This window comes from Squalius cephalus (assembly GCF_949319135.1).
Source record: "Squalius cephalus genome assembly, chromosome: 4".
In the NCBI taxonomy this organism is placed as follows: Eukaryota; Metazoa; Chordata; class Actinopteri; order Cypriniformes; family Leuciscidae; genus Squalius; species Squalius cephalus.
Genome location: NC_137125.1, coordinates 9,511,398 through 9,525,172, shown reverse-complemented (window position 1 = coordinate 9,525,172; position 13,775 = coordinate 9,511,398). Strand labels below are relative to the sequence as shown.

The following is a 13,775-nucleotide window of genomic DNA, read 5'->3' as shown; positions in this document are numbered from 1 at the left end:
ATAGCACCGAATCTGCTCTTTAAAGAGTCCTAAATTATATATATCTCATCCAGTGTTCGAACTATACCATGTCTTTTGGGGGAGCCCTTTTTTGGGGGGGGGGGGGGGGTTGGGGTTGGGGTTGGGGGGGGTCGTGCGCTTGCGCGTGCCTCAAAGAAGGACTTACAACAGCTACAAGGGTTGCACTATTATACTTTATCGACACGAGTGCCTCAAAAAAAGGACTTACAATAACTTACAAAGACACATAACAGCTACAACTGTATATGCACTATTATACTTTATTACATGGCTTGGTTGAATTCCAATGTAGAATGCAGTCTGTTAAGAAATAACAGACTAGCTTGACCTGTACTAGTAGCAAGAGAAGTTCAGTTTTAACGCTAACCACTCTAAACGTTACTTTACTGAATGCATCTGATACGGAATCGGACATGGGCATTATCTCCTTCTTATCTTATGCTCGAAACACTCAGTTTCTAAAAAGTTTGAAATCTTCTTTGAATTGTTAAAACAAATAACAACAGCACATGAGGAGCTTGAACTCATTCTCTCGCTGCTAGTACAGGTCAAGCGCTACGAACGGAAGTAGGCAACCGGAGTCGTCGTCATGGCAGCGCGCATTGTTTAGACTGAGCAGAATAAGGTGGATAACACACCGTTGCCATGAAAAACAGAGCGTTGCTATGGACGCGAAACGGACTATTTTCTTTAGCGGAAGCAATACAATCGTTTTTAAATCAATAAACTCCTTTTTAAATCAATATTTTGTGTCAAATTATTTATTATCATGAAAACACATCACAGAGAACGATCAACTCGGTAACCATATTAAACCCTAGTTCATTTTGCTCCGGAATTGTCCTTTAAATTAACTTATTTGTCAAGCTATAGATTAGAATAATACCATAATTCTTCCGTTCAATTACGCCTAGACATCCAGAGTCACACGCAGACCCATAACAAACCAGCCGCATAATTGGGAATAACAAGCCTTACCTTAACACAAAATCGACCACAGAGGCCTGAAGTCAGCTTCCTTTGCTGTTCGTCCAGAAATCCAAGAAGTGGATGGGCGATGACCTGCCTTAATCCAAGATATGATAAAGGGCTTTGGGTCGAAACTCTGCAATGGGGGTCCATTAATGTCCAGAAAAAGAAGCGATGAGAGGCTGTTTTCACGCAACCTATTGCGGGTCTTGCTGTCAGTATCATTGACGGCAGAAAAACCCCTCTCACACTCAGCTGAAGTTGGAAGGTATGTTCTACTCGCTGTACAAATCTTTTCCAGCTTTCTGCCTGGTGCTTTGTCCTGTAACTTCCAGTCGCGAAACTCCTCGACCACCTCTCTGGCTGGTTCACCAAGCAGTTTAGCGAGTGCACGTACTTCGTTTTCTCCGTACAGGATCAAATCATTCCGATCCTGTGGCCAAAAACGCTTGTCCAGGGGTTTTAGCATTTGTATGAGGTCTGATTCTGGCATTCGCCTTGTGAGATTGTCGATCACAGATTGATAAAGCTGATTTTGATTAATCTTGCCTGTGCCCTCAACTAGTTGAACATCTTTAAACAGCCCCAGAGACGTGCGCTGTTCGGCCTTCTGTGTGGATTTCCCTCCACTCGCTTTCATTGCTTTCAGTATATCAATACACTGCAGAATGTGGACACTGGCATCAACTAGAGTGATATCTCTTTGCTGACATTTCAGTGACAGGCCCTGCAGCTCACGGAGAATGTCTTTCATGCAAGCTAAATCAAGTAAAAACCCTGAGTTTGTGAGGTGTTTGTATAGCGCCAGGAATTTCTTCCTCTCTGTGTCGAGATGCATCCTCACTTGCAATTTTGAAGTGGCGCGCTAAAGCAGGGTAGTTATTCCAGACCGCCTTTACAGTATTGAAACTACTCGCCACCCATCTGATGTTGAATATCTGTCCAATTCTCAAAATCTGCATATTTAGATCGGCAGCAGCTTCCTCAAGCAATCTCACATTCTTTGCAGACTGGTGGTACAGAGAATACAGCTTGGCAATGAAAAACTCAAAATGATTACATCCAGCAACCACTTTCAAAGAATCATGGACAGCCAATTCAAGGCGATGGGCCAAGCAATGTATGGACTGGATGTTTGGAAAGTCACGCTTAAGCCTTGCAATGACTCCAGTGGATTTGCCAGTGAGAACTGAAGCCCCGTCTGTAGCAATGCTGATGAGGTTTTCCCCTAAAAACGCATCATCTAGTCCCGCTGTATGAAGGCACTGTTTTAAGCTGTTGTAAATGGACTCCGCATTTGTGCCCTGCTTAAGCTCTAAAATGTCTAAAAAAACATTTTCTATATCTCCTTTGCCACTCACATCACATCTCACGTATACGATGAGATAGGCACGCCCGTGTACTGTGCTTTCGTCAATGGTGATGCTAATTTTTGAATTGAGCTCTCGAATATTTGAAACAAACTTCTTCCGCATTTGCTGTGCAATATGACCTACAATCTCAGCGCAGGAGTGATCTGATTTATGCGCAGTTCCCACCTTTGCACCATTAAGCTCCTGAAGCTTCATTAAAGGGGTAAGCTTTCTGTAAGACAGCCTTTCCTTAGCCACCATATAGGCGGACCTGAATGACTTTGCGGTCTCCTCCATTAATTTGGAATTCACCTCAATTACTTTATTTGGCAGAATCGCCTTTTGCTTAATCAGTGCCACTTCAATGGCCCTCTTGTGTGCAATGCTGTCCCTGTGTTTATATATCTTTTTTCGCAACTTGTTCTGAGCAGCGCTGTTTATTTCCCCATTAATCCACTCCTCAGACAAGTGCGTGCCAGGTACCTTTTCAGACAGAAGAAGGTTTTTTGCGTCCCTACAAGCGATGCACCCCAAGCTTCCATCCTTAACAAACAGCCATGTATATCGGCTCTTCCAGTCTCTCCACTGCTGGATGTTCCAGTATAACGGGAGAAAGGACTCGGAGCAAGAGGGGTTAGGATCGTGACCGGCCTCTGACGAGCTGTTACCATCTTCAACCAGAGAGGACTTTATTTCTTCAGCTTCTTGCGTTGTCACCGCGGGCGCGGCGGGAGGTCTAACAGTGCTTGCAGCAGGTGAATCGGTCGTGCTGCTATTAACGTCATCACTACACAATTTCTTAATAAACCCAAAATTAATTAAACTGCCTTGTTTTCTTTTTGCCATGGCTATGATGGTATTACTGCAGAATGAATTAAGGACTTCGCGCGCAGAAAAATGGCCTCCAATGTTTATTTTTTCTACAAATCTATGACGTACTAACATGGAATTTGCACCGCAGCGCCCCCACACATTGATGCTCATGACAAGAATAGCATGTATAGTAATATTTATTGAAGTAAATTAGGTTTTAATCGCCGTCATGCATGAATGAATAATATTTTTGCTATTTTACACATAATAATCCATCATGATCACATTACACAACTGAAATTGCATGTCAAAATATATACTTTGTCAATATTTTTTGAGACCCCCCAAAATTTCACATATCTCGTTTTCAGGGGAGCCCATGTCTTATTAAGGGGAGCCGAGCTCCCCCTAGCTCCCCCGTAGTTCGCACTATGATCTCATCACTGATTCTGGCAAACCATTGGCTCTGGTCCTCTTAGATCTAAGTGCTACTTTTGACTTAGTAGACCATAACATCCTTCTGTCACGTCTGGAGTCTTGTGTTGGACTTCGTGGTTCTGTTTTACAGTGGTTTCACGCTTACCTGTCAGATAGATGTTTTACTGTTCAGTTAGGACAATATTCATCCTCTAACAAACCGCTTGGATGTGATGTCCCTCAGGGATCAATCCTTGGGCCTGTGTTATTTTCTTTATATTTTCTCCCTCTGGCTGCTATTTTTAAAAAGCATGGTGTTTCTTTTCATTTTTATGCTGATGATACCCAACATATATTTAATTGACAGTAAAATATTCTATTTCAAATAAACGCTGTTCTTTTTGGGTGAAGCGGTCATAGCCGTGTTTTATTGTTAATATCAGAGTTGGAACTAACCGTTTTATATTAAAAAAAGAATAAATAAATAAATAATTATATACACTTCTGGTCAAAAGTTTTAGATCAGTACGATTTTTTGTGCTTTTAAAAGAAGCATTGATAAGCATTTATCATCGATATTATAAAATCTCTGTACACCAACAGCAAAAGTGTGGCGAAAATCAGTTCTTCCAGCAGGGACGTGGAGTGTGTGTGTGTGTGTGTGTGTGTGGACAGAGAGAGAGCAGAGGAGTGTGTGTGTGTGTGTGAGAGAGAGAGAGAGAGAGAGAGAGAGAGAGAGAGAGTGTGTGTGTGTGTGTGTGTGGACAGAGAGAGAGCAGAGGATCTGTAGACACTGTGATCTACAGCACATCGAGTGTGTGTGTGTGTGTGTGTGGAGACAGAGAGAGAGCAGAGGAGTGTGTGTGTGTGTGTGTGTGTGAGTGAGAGAGAGAGAGAGAGAGAGAGAGAGAGAGAGAGAGAGGCTTAAAACATATTTATTTATCATTATTCATTCCAATATGTCATCCAAAATCTACAAAACTATAAATAAATTAAAAATATAATAAGAAACAATTCAATCTATACAGTCGATTACAGCCCTTTCATTACATCTTCAAAACCAACATTTCATCCTCCCCAACCTCACACAAAACACTTCCCACCGACCACATTGCAGAAAAATCTATAACATTATTAACTAATTTGAAATAAGCAAACTCAATTTTAATTCGAGCAGCAACCATCCCCTTCAGAACTCTCTCTGCATCAATTGAACCAGTACCCAAGATCCTATTTTTCCGTGTCCTCCAAATTGCCATCTTGGCTGTTCCTAAAAGGTAATTTGACAAAACCACTTTTCTTCGATCACTGACTTTGTACTTCGGACCACTGATAAAAACTTTATAGGAAAAATCCTCACCCATACTTTCAAAACAAACCTCTAAAAAGTAAAAAAAGACCTCTTAACCTCTCACACTGTATAAACAAATGTTCAACCGTTTCTTCCGTTCCACAAAAAGGACATTCCCTCCCTACTTCTGGATTCAGATGCGCCACGTGTCTGTTCGTAGCTATTATACCATACATCAGTCTCCACTGTAAATCTGCTGTACGTTTCTCAATAGGAGGTTTGTACAGAGATCTCCAGCAGCCTCTGAAGTCTGGTACAAACACTTCTGTCCACCTCCATGTTTTAACTCTTCTCAAAACAGTTTGATGAGTCACTTTAACACACACAATGTATAATGCCTTTTTTCCAATGTCCTGAAATAATCCCAACTCTGGAGTTTTAAAGGACACAAAAGTGTCTTCATCATCCGGACTTTTCTGTGCAGCAGAGACCCGTATTGCTGGAAAACTGTAGCTCCATCCCTGTGAAGGCGTTCCCAATGCTTCTCTGCAGGCTCCAGGCAGCACTGAGCGTACTTCCTCCAACATCTGATCCACGAAACGTAAAGAACGTATTCCTGTCTTGTGCTGAATTGAATCTGCAGTCCTCCACCCATTGTCATCCCTTAGATGTTCGATCTTCGTAAATCCCGCTCTGACCAGACAGTTCCTCACACTGCTTGAAGACAAAATGTTTGTTTGTATCAAAGAATTGTGAAACAGCGGTTCTCCCATAAGCCAGTCCTGTGGTCGCGAAATCTCTCTGGTCACAGAGAAAGTCATGTTCCACACTTTTAGCATGGATTGATAGAATGAAGTCAAATGACTCAAATCCAGTTCATTAACTTTTAGTAAAAACAGCTGCTTGTCATATCCCAGATTCGATGTTCTTCTCAACAGAGAGCATGCCACATTTATCCACCCCACGTCCTCCTCATACAACAGTCTCTGCGCTGCCTGTAATCGAAAGGTGTGGATCCTGCTCCTTATGTCAATCAGACTCTGTCCCCCCTCTTGAGTTGGAAGATACAGAGCCGACGCAGGAATCCAATGCTGTCCAGACCAAAAGAACTCCACCAATTTTCTCTGGATGCTTTTAACAATGTTATCTGGTGGCTCTAAAACATTGAGTCTATGCCATAACATGGAGGCGGCCAGGTTATTTGTAACCAAAACTCTACCCCTGTAGGATTGCTCTGGCAATAGCCATTTCCATTTAGACAACTTAGCAGACACCTTCTCCAGCAAACCCTCCCAGTTCTTTTTCCTATAGCTTTCAACTCCTAAAAACACTCCGAGAATTTTTATACCTTCTTTTCCCCAATGCAATCCCCCAGGAAGTGGCGGTGGCCCACCATTTTCCCACTGGCCCACAATAAAACCATTACTTTTTTCCCAATTGACTTTGGCCGAAGATGCTTTTTCGTAAATATCTAAACTCTCACATAATACTTGCTTATCCTCTTGCCCAGTAACAAAAATGGTTACATCATCGGCATAAGCCGACACAAAACATCTCGACTCCCTTGGGTCACCTGGAACCATGAAACCCCCTAATCCATTTCTTAATTTGCATAACAGGGGCTCAATTGCTAAGCTATAAAGTTGCCCAGAGAGAGGACACCCCTGTCGAATACCTCTTTTCACCGGCAATGGATAAGTCAAACCATTCCCCATCTTAAGCATTATTGAAGCCCCCCATACAGAAGACACATATATTGAAATATATTAATAATAAATATATTTTCATATATTTAAATGTCTTAAATCTAAATAGATTAAAATATATGTTATATTTATATGTAAATATATTTTGAAATATATATTAAAAATATATTTAAATATTTGATTTTGGCCCCTTTTTAATATTTTTCACATATATTAAATATGTGTAAATATATTTTGATTGGAAATATTTACATATATTTCTTTATTTTATATGTAAATACATTTAGATATCAATCTATGTAAATATATTAATTTGCAAAATATGTACATATATTAATTTCTAATATATGTTAACATATTAGATTTCTTTATATGTAAATATATTTTAATTGGAAATATTTACATATATTAATTTCCGTTATATGTAAATATATTAATTTGCAATATATGTGCATATATTAATTTCTAATATATGTTAACATATTAGATTTCTTTATATGTAAATATATTGTAATTGGAAATATTTACATATATTAATTTCCATTAGATGTAAATATATTCATTTGCAATATATGTGCATATATTAACGTCTAATATTTGTTAACATTAGATTTCTGTATACTGTATGTAAATCTATTCTGAAACATACTCAAATATTCAGTGCTCCTTTTAGTATACTTCATATATATGTAAATAAACCTAAACATGTTTTCATATAATATATTCACATTTACTCCCACTTGATGCAAATAGTCTCCATATATGTAAATATTTACATTGCATTCAGGAACACACTACTACACAAAATTATGTTTTTATTGATGCTGACAAACAGGGTAAAGTAAGTACATATAATATTAACTGCACTTAAAACATCAATCATGAATTGATTCAAACATGAATCAAGCTAAATAAAGCCTGTGGTAAACAACTTGAGGATACTTTGAGTTATGTTCTACAACCTAAATTGCACACAACTATACTGAAAACACGAATTTAGTTGAAGTTATGTTAACTTTTGAAATCATAAGTTTTTAATAAGTATCTAGATGTTTGGGTGTGAATGTGTGCAGTGTACGTTGTAGAACAAAACATTTATAATAAAAAAAAGTTATTATAAAACTGTTTCTTTCTTCTTGTTTTGGAACCTCAGTTCTGCCAACTTGGAATTAATGGCCTGGCCCAACTGTCCAACAGTTGCCTTTTCGTGACGTTTTATGACAGCATCTGCAAAACAATACAAGATGTCAGTGGTTATGGTTAAAGGCTTAGTTTACCTACAAATGCAAATTCTGTCATTATTTAGTCATCCTCATGTCATTCCAAATCTGTAAGACATTCCGTTCACACAAATCAAGATCTTTTTAAAGAAATCTGAGAGCTATCTCTCCCTCCATTGACATTCTACGCAACTACCACTTTCAAGCACCAGAAAGTTAGTAAAGACAAGTCGAGTATTTTGTTTGTGAAAAAAAAAAAAGCTTACCACTTTATTTACAAAATATTCATCTCCACTAGAGCAGCAAGGGCAGACGTTGTGTGAACGTGCGTTTGTTATGAGGTTGAAGGATGAACCCAATAGCAGACAGTTTGCAGGACACACTAGGTTTATTATATACAAATAAAAGGGAAAACAAAACCCACGAGGGGGCAAAACAAGACTAGACAGGACAACGTGTGACTAAACTGGACTATGACTTTGACAATTAACTAGACAATAAACAAACAGCAAATACAAGATCAGAACTACACTAGACAATCCACTTGACAGGAACACTCACAGAGTGATCACACAATGTTTGACAATGTTTGACAAAGTTTGACATTGAATGACAATGAACCGACACAAGACAGCAGACATAGGGGATTAAATATGGAACAAATAATGAGGGCAACAGGTGATAATGGGTAAACAATAATGACTAAACAAGGATAACAAGGAGAGCGGGGCTAGATGACGAGACAACACAAGCACATGGCCCAGAAAAAGGAAATGTGTGTCCACATAAAACATGGGTCTGTCATGATCCTGCCTCAAGAATTAAAGAACATCAAGGACTAGATGGCAGGATCATGACAGCGTTGGAGATTATATGTAAATAAAGTGCCAAATTATGTTTTTTTCACAAAGCACTGATGTCTTTACTACCTTTTTGGTGAGTAATTAATGACAGAACAGGGTTTCAGCAGGTATCTTCAAATTAAATCTAATGCTTTTTAATGCCATTTTTTACATTTTTGACCAAATCAAGCTCAAATGGAGTTACAAGTTTTTCCACCAGTCAGAGATATGTGTTTTGTTGGTCATCAGAAATGGTTTAAACATGATGCGAGTTCTGCCATCTCTGTCAGTGAAGTCCATTCTAAAACGTGTCTGAAAATAAACTGTAACTCAGCGAATATTAGCCACACTTTCATGAGAGATGTCTTTATAAAGCTTGGAATGTCTACTTTTAAATTAAGTAATTCATATCAAAAACAAATATTCTCATTTTATGTAATCCGTTTGAAACCATGGAGATGTACAGTTTTTTCGTTCTCCTTTCATCTCTAATGAGCTGAGGCCGCCATACCCCAGGTGCTATTCACATGGTAAATAGTTTAGGTGATCTATATGCATCACACATGCCCCTGATCAATGATACAAAAACACGAAGTTCCTTCATCAGATTCACTGATAGTTCATCGCGTTTTGAGTATGGCACGCTACTCCGGTAAAGAGGCCCTTCAGAGGATTCTGGACAGCGAGGAAGAATTCACCTTTTCCTCAGAGCAAGATTGAAACTCAAGATGACGAACAGTTGTATTTTGAAGAGAGTTGATCCTGCCAAGGATACGGAGTAAGTTGTTTGGTGTTATATAATTCTTCTTCTGATAATATAGTTCTCGTATAAATTTCCAGACTATATTGTGCCTTGTTTTGGCTAGCTTTTGACATCTTATGGGAAATATTGCCTAACAGTGTCCCTTACTTTCTTGTAAGCTATGCTCAGGTGTAAACATTTGTAATGATAAGTTACTAAACATATTAATATACACAATATATTTAGCTCAGTTTTGTTTAGCTTCTGACACTGATTATCATGTTAAAATACTGCCTTATGCCTAATTTAGCTTTGCGGATATCTATGTAAATATAACCTATGTGATTTGGTCCAAATATATTTTAGCTTCAGTTAAAATGTGATACTGTTTAAATACTAGACAATATATTTTTATGTATAAAATGTTAGATTTTGAAAATGCCCAGCTTATCATGCTAAAATACTGCCTTATGCACAGAAGTTTGTGAATACAGGTGTACATGTTTGAAATGCTCTAAATGCGTGCGGTCTATAGCCTATGGCCCATCAACAGATACTCGCGGTGACGCGGTCTATGGCCCATCAATAGTTATTTCTCTGTCCTATGGCCCATCAACAGATATATACATACATTATGCGTCCATAACCATTAATCAGTTTATTTTGGACAATGCGTGTTTTTTATTTTTTTTTAGGAATGTGGCTGCATCAAGCTCTCCTTCTCCAGCACCTCGCAGAGGGGGAACGCAGGTGTCGTTCAGTTCTCAGTGTGATCGAGAATCATACTGAGTAAACAGACGTTATATTTTACTGATGAAATGCAATTGTTTACATCGTCATAATACAAAAGTACATGTTCTTGTATGAAATTACAACAACTGTTGTCTTTTTTAATCCATGGCCATTAGTGATTGATAATGATAATAATACCTACAGTTTATTTGATGTGTTTTTGATGTGTATGTGTTATGAGCATGCTCAAGTGTTTTGTTTTTTGTTTGTTTTTACAGATGTGACAATGAACATTTCCAAGCACCTGTTCCGAAGAAAACAGATAAACAAGCAACAGGCAGTTGACATGGTTCCACAAACTCTGAGATTCATGCCCGCACGGACCGCAACTGAGTTGTCAACTCTGTGCCAAAACACCAATGCTCAGTTAATTAAAATTAAGTTTAAAATAGCCTAACTGTTTGACTATTTGAATATAGTGTAACATTTTTAAATTTACTTATTTCCTGTGATCAAAGCTGAATTTGCATCATTACTTCAGTCTTGAGTGTCACATGATCCTTCAGTAATCATTAGTGCAGCACAATTAATCATATCGCAATCGCGATGTCAAGGCTATGTGATTATGCACAAAATGCTGAGATTATGGAATAAATACATTTGGGCTGTCAATGTTAACATGTTAAATTGATTAAATATTGATAAAATAATTAACGCATCAACACAGCATCCGTTCATTTTTGTCATCCTTTGGCTAGTGTTACTTTATATCAGGGGTTCCCAAACTTTTCCATGACAAGGCCCCCCAAATACCAAGGCCAACGCCACTAGGTTCTGGCCAAACCTATAAAAAATAGAGATGCACCGATTGATCGGCTGGTGACCGGAATTGGCCGATTTTCACGTGATCGGCCGTGACCGGCGACCGGCCGGTCAGTCTGACAAATGCCGATTTTATGCCGGTCAAATGCACTCGGGCGCCGCATGATTAACATCGCGCAACATCCGCATCACACGTACACACGGAACACACATGCAGAAAACCTTGTGAATAACGTCCGTTCAGACCGCAAGCGCGTATTTTTTTCGGCGTGCATGTTAATCGATGAGTGCTTTCACAACGGGAGCGGGAGCAGCGCGTGAGCGTCAAGCAGAAGCGTCGCGAGCAGTGAAGCGCGTGTTTCGGCGCCGAGTCTATTTGCTGCACTGCGTGAGCAGCGGGAATTAAAGGGAAAGCACACTTTTGATGGACAAAATATCCTAAATAGGGTTTCGCAAAAAAAGTGCCCAAAATGCACAGAATTTGCGTGTTTTAACAAGACCTGGAGTAGCCTATGTCAGAAAAGAAAACAAAGACTAATATTTATAGAAAATGTACCCATTTAAACTTGTTTTATTATTCAGTTTGTACAAGTGATTGCAATAGGCCTGTGTGTGTGTGTGCTTTGAGAAATATCTTTATACTGCAAGGCTATATTTATTTTATTTTTTATTTATATATTATTTTATTGCCATTCCCTGTTTTCATACAGATGTTTAGTTTGCTAAATACATATATATATATATATATATAAAAATATTGGATATTGGATGTGAAAAGGAAATGGTTCTTCCATAACACTGCACTTTAGATGTGTGTGAACCTGGAGTAATTTATATAATTCTATTTTATAGTGTTTATCTGTTCAAAAAAATATGTACTATGCAAATTGTAAAATGTTCTATTACAGAAAAGATATAAAATAAATATTTGTGTGTGCTGTAAAGTGGTTAGAAAAAATGAAATTGGAATCGGCTTAAATCGGTATCGGCAGGTCAAACTCAATGAAAAATCGGAATTGGCCCAGAAAATTGTAATCGGTGCATCTCTAATAAAAAACTATATAGTTTTACCCAAACTGAATAATTAAGACAAGTTTTTAAATGGGTACATTTTCTAGAAATATTTTTGAGTCTTCTTTTTCTTTTCTGACATCAAACACTTCTGTTAAAACTTAACACACTAGACATGCAAATTATGTGCAGTTTAGGCAGTTTTTGTGTGAAATCACATTTATTTTGTCCATCAAAAGTGTGCTTTCATTTTAATTGAGCGTGAGCTGCGCAGCAAAAATAGACTCAGCGCCGAAACCGCTTCACTGCTGCTCACACGACGCTCCTGCTCGCAGTGTAAATGCACTCATTGATTAACATGGATGCTGAAAAAATATGCACCGTTCACGCTTGCGGTGTGAAACGGCTGTAATTCACAAGGTTTCCTACATGTGTGTTCCGTGTGCACGTGTGATGCTGATGTTGCGCGATGTTAATCATGCGGCGCCACATTGCATTTCACCCCTTTCAATCCGATCGAAATTTCATTCGGATCGAGCTCAATCGGATCGATTAAGGTGTTTACATGAAGGTTTGAGCAGCATGAACCTGCTTAAGTTTTATCGATTAAATGAATTATCATCAATTAATCGATTAATCGTTAACATCCCTAGTAACAACTTACATTGTGAGAAAAGTTGTCTATTTTGAATAAATGCTGTTCTTTTTAACTTTTTATTCATTAATGAATCCTGAAAAAAGTATCACAGGTTATAAAAGAAAATATTAAGAAGCACAACCGTTTCCAACATTGAAAAATACCAAAGTATTTAGTAAAGTAGAGTATCAAATCAGGATATTAGAATGATTTCTGAAGGATGTGACACTGAAGACTGGAGTAATGATGCTGAAAATTCAGCTTTGATCACAGGAATAAATTATATTTGAAAGTATATTAAAATATAAAATAACTAAATATACAGTACCAGTCAAAAGTTTGGAAACATGACTATTTTTAATGTTTTTGAAAGAAGTCTCTTATGCTCATCAAGCCTGCAGTTAAAAACAAAACAAAACAAAAAACAGTAATATTATGAAATATTATTACAATTTAAAATAATGGTTCTCTTTTTTAATATATTTTAAAATGTAATTTATTTTTGTGATGCAAAGCTGAATTTTCATCAGCAAGTACTCCAGTCTTTGGTGTCTTATGATCCTTCAGAAATCATTCTAATATGATGATTTGATACTCAGTTATTATCAATTATGGAAACAGTTGTGCTGTTTAATATATTTTTTTGGAATACTTTTTTCAGGATTCATTGATGAGTAAAACGTTAACAGCATTTATTCATAAAAACAGCATTTATTCAAAATAAAAACATTTCTAACAATATAAATCGTTACCATCACCTTTTATCAATTTAACGCATCCTTGTTGAATTAAAGTACTAATTTCTTTAAAAAATAGTTATTGTTCCCAAACTTTTGAACGGTAGTGTATATTGTTACAAAAGATTTCTATTCTAAATAAATACAGTTCTTTTTAACTTTTTACTCATCAAATAATCCTGAAAAAAGTATCTCAGGTTATAAAAAAATATTAAGCAGCACAACTGTTTCCAACATTGATCATAAATCAGCATATTAGAGTGATTTCTGAAGGATCATAAGACACCAAAGACTGGAGTACTTGCTGATGAAAATTCAGCTTTGCATCACAAAAATAAATTACATTTTAAAGTATATTAAAAAAGAGAACAATTATTTTAAATTGTAATAATATTTAATAATATTACTGTTGATGTATATTACTGTACTTGATGAGCATAAGAGACTTTTCAAAAACATTAAA

The 13,775-nt window shown here is 37.4% G+C and overlaps 1 protein-coding gene across 1 annotated transcript in view; it reads left to right on the top strand.

The window, feature by feature from the left end:
* Positions 1-10,808, top strand: part of LOC307157242 (NLR family CARD domain-containing protein 3-like) — a gene marked incomplete at its 3' end in the record, with an annotated part of 47,403 nt that extends 36,595 nt beyond the window's left edge. The window contains exon 7 of the mRNA XM_079869100.1: positions 10,384-10,808. Coding sequence (XP_079725226.1) covers positions 10,384-10,450 — 67 coding nt within the window. The remainder of the gene's footprint in view (positions 1-10,383) is intronic.
* Positions 10,809-13,775: the final 2,967 nt, after the last annotated feature.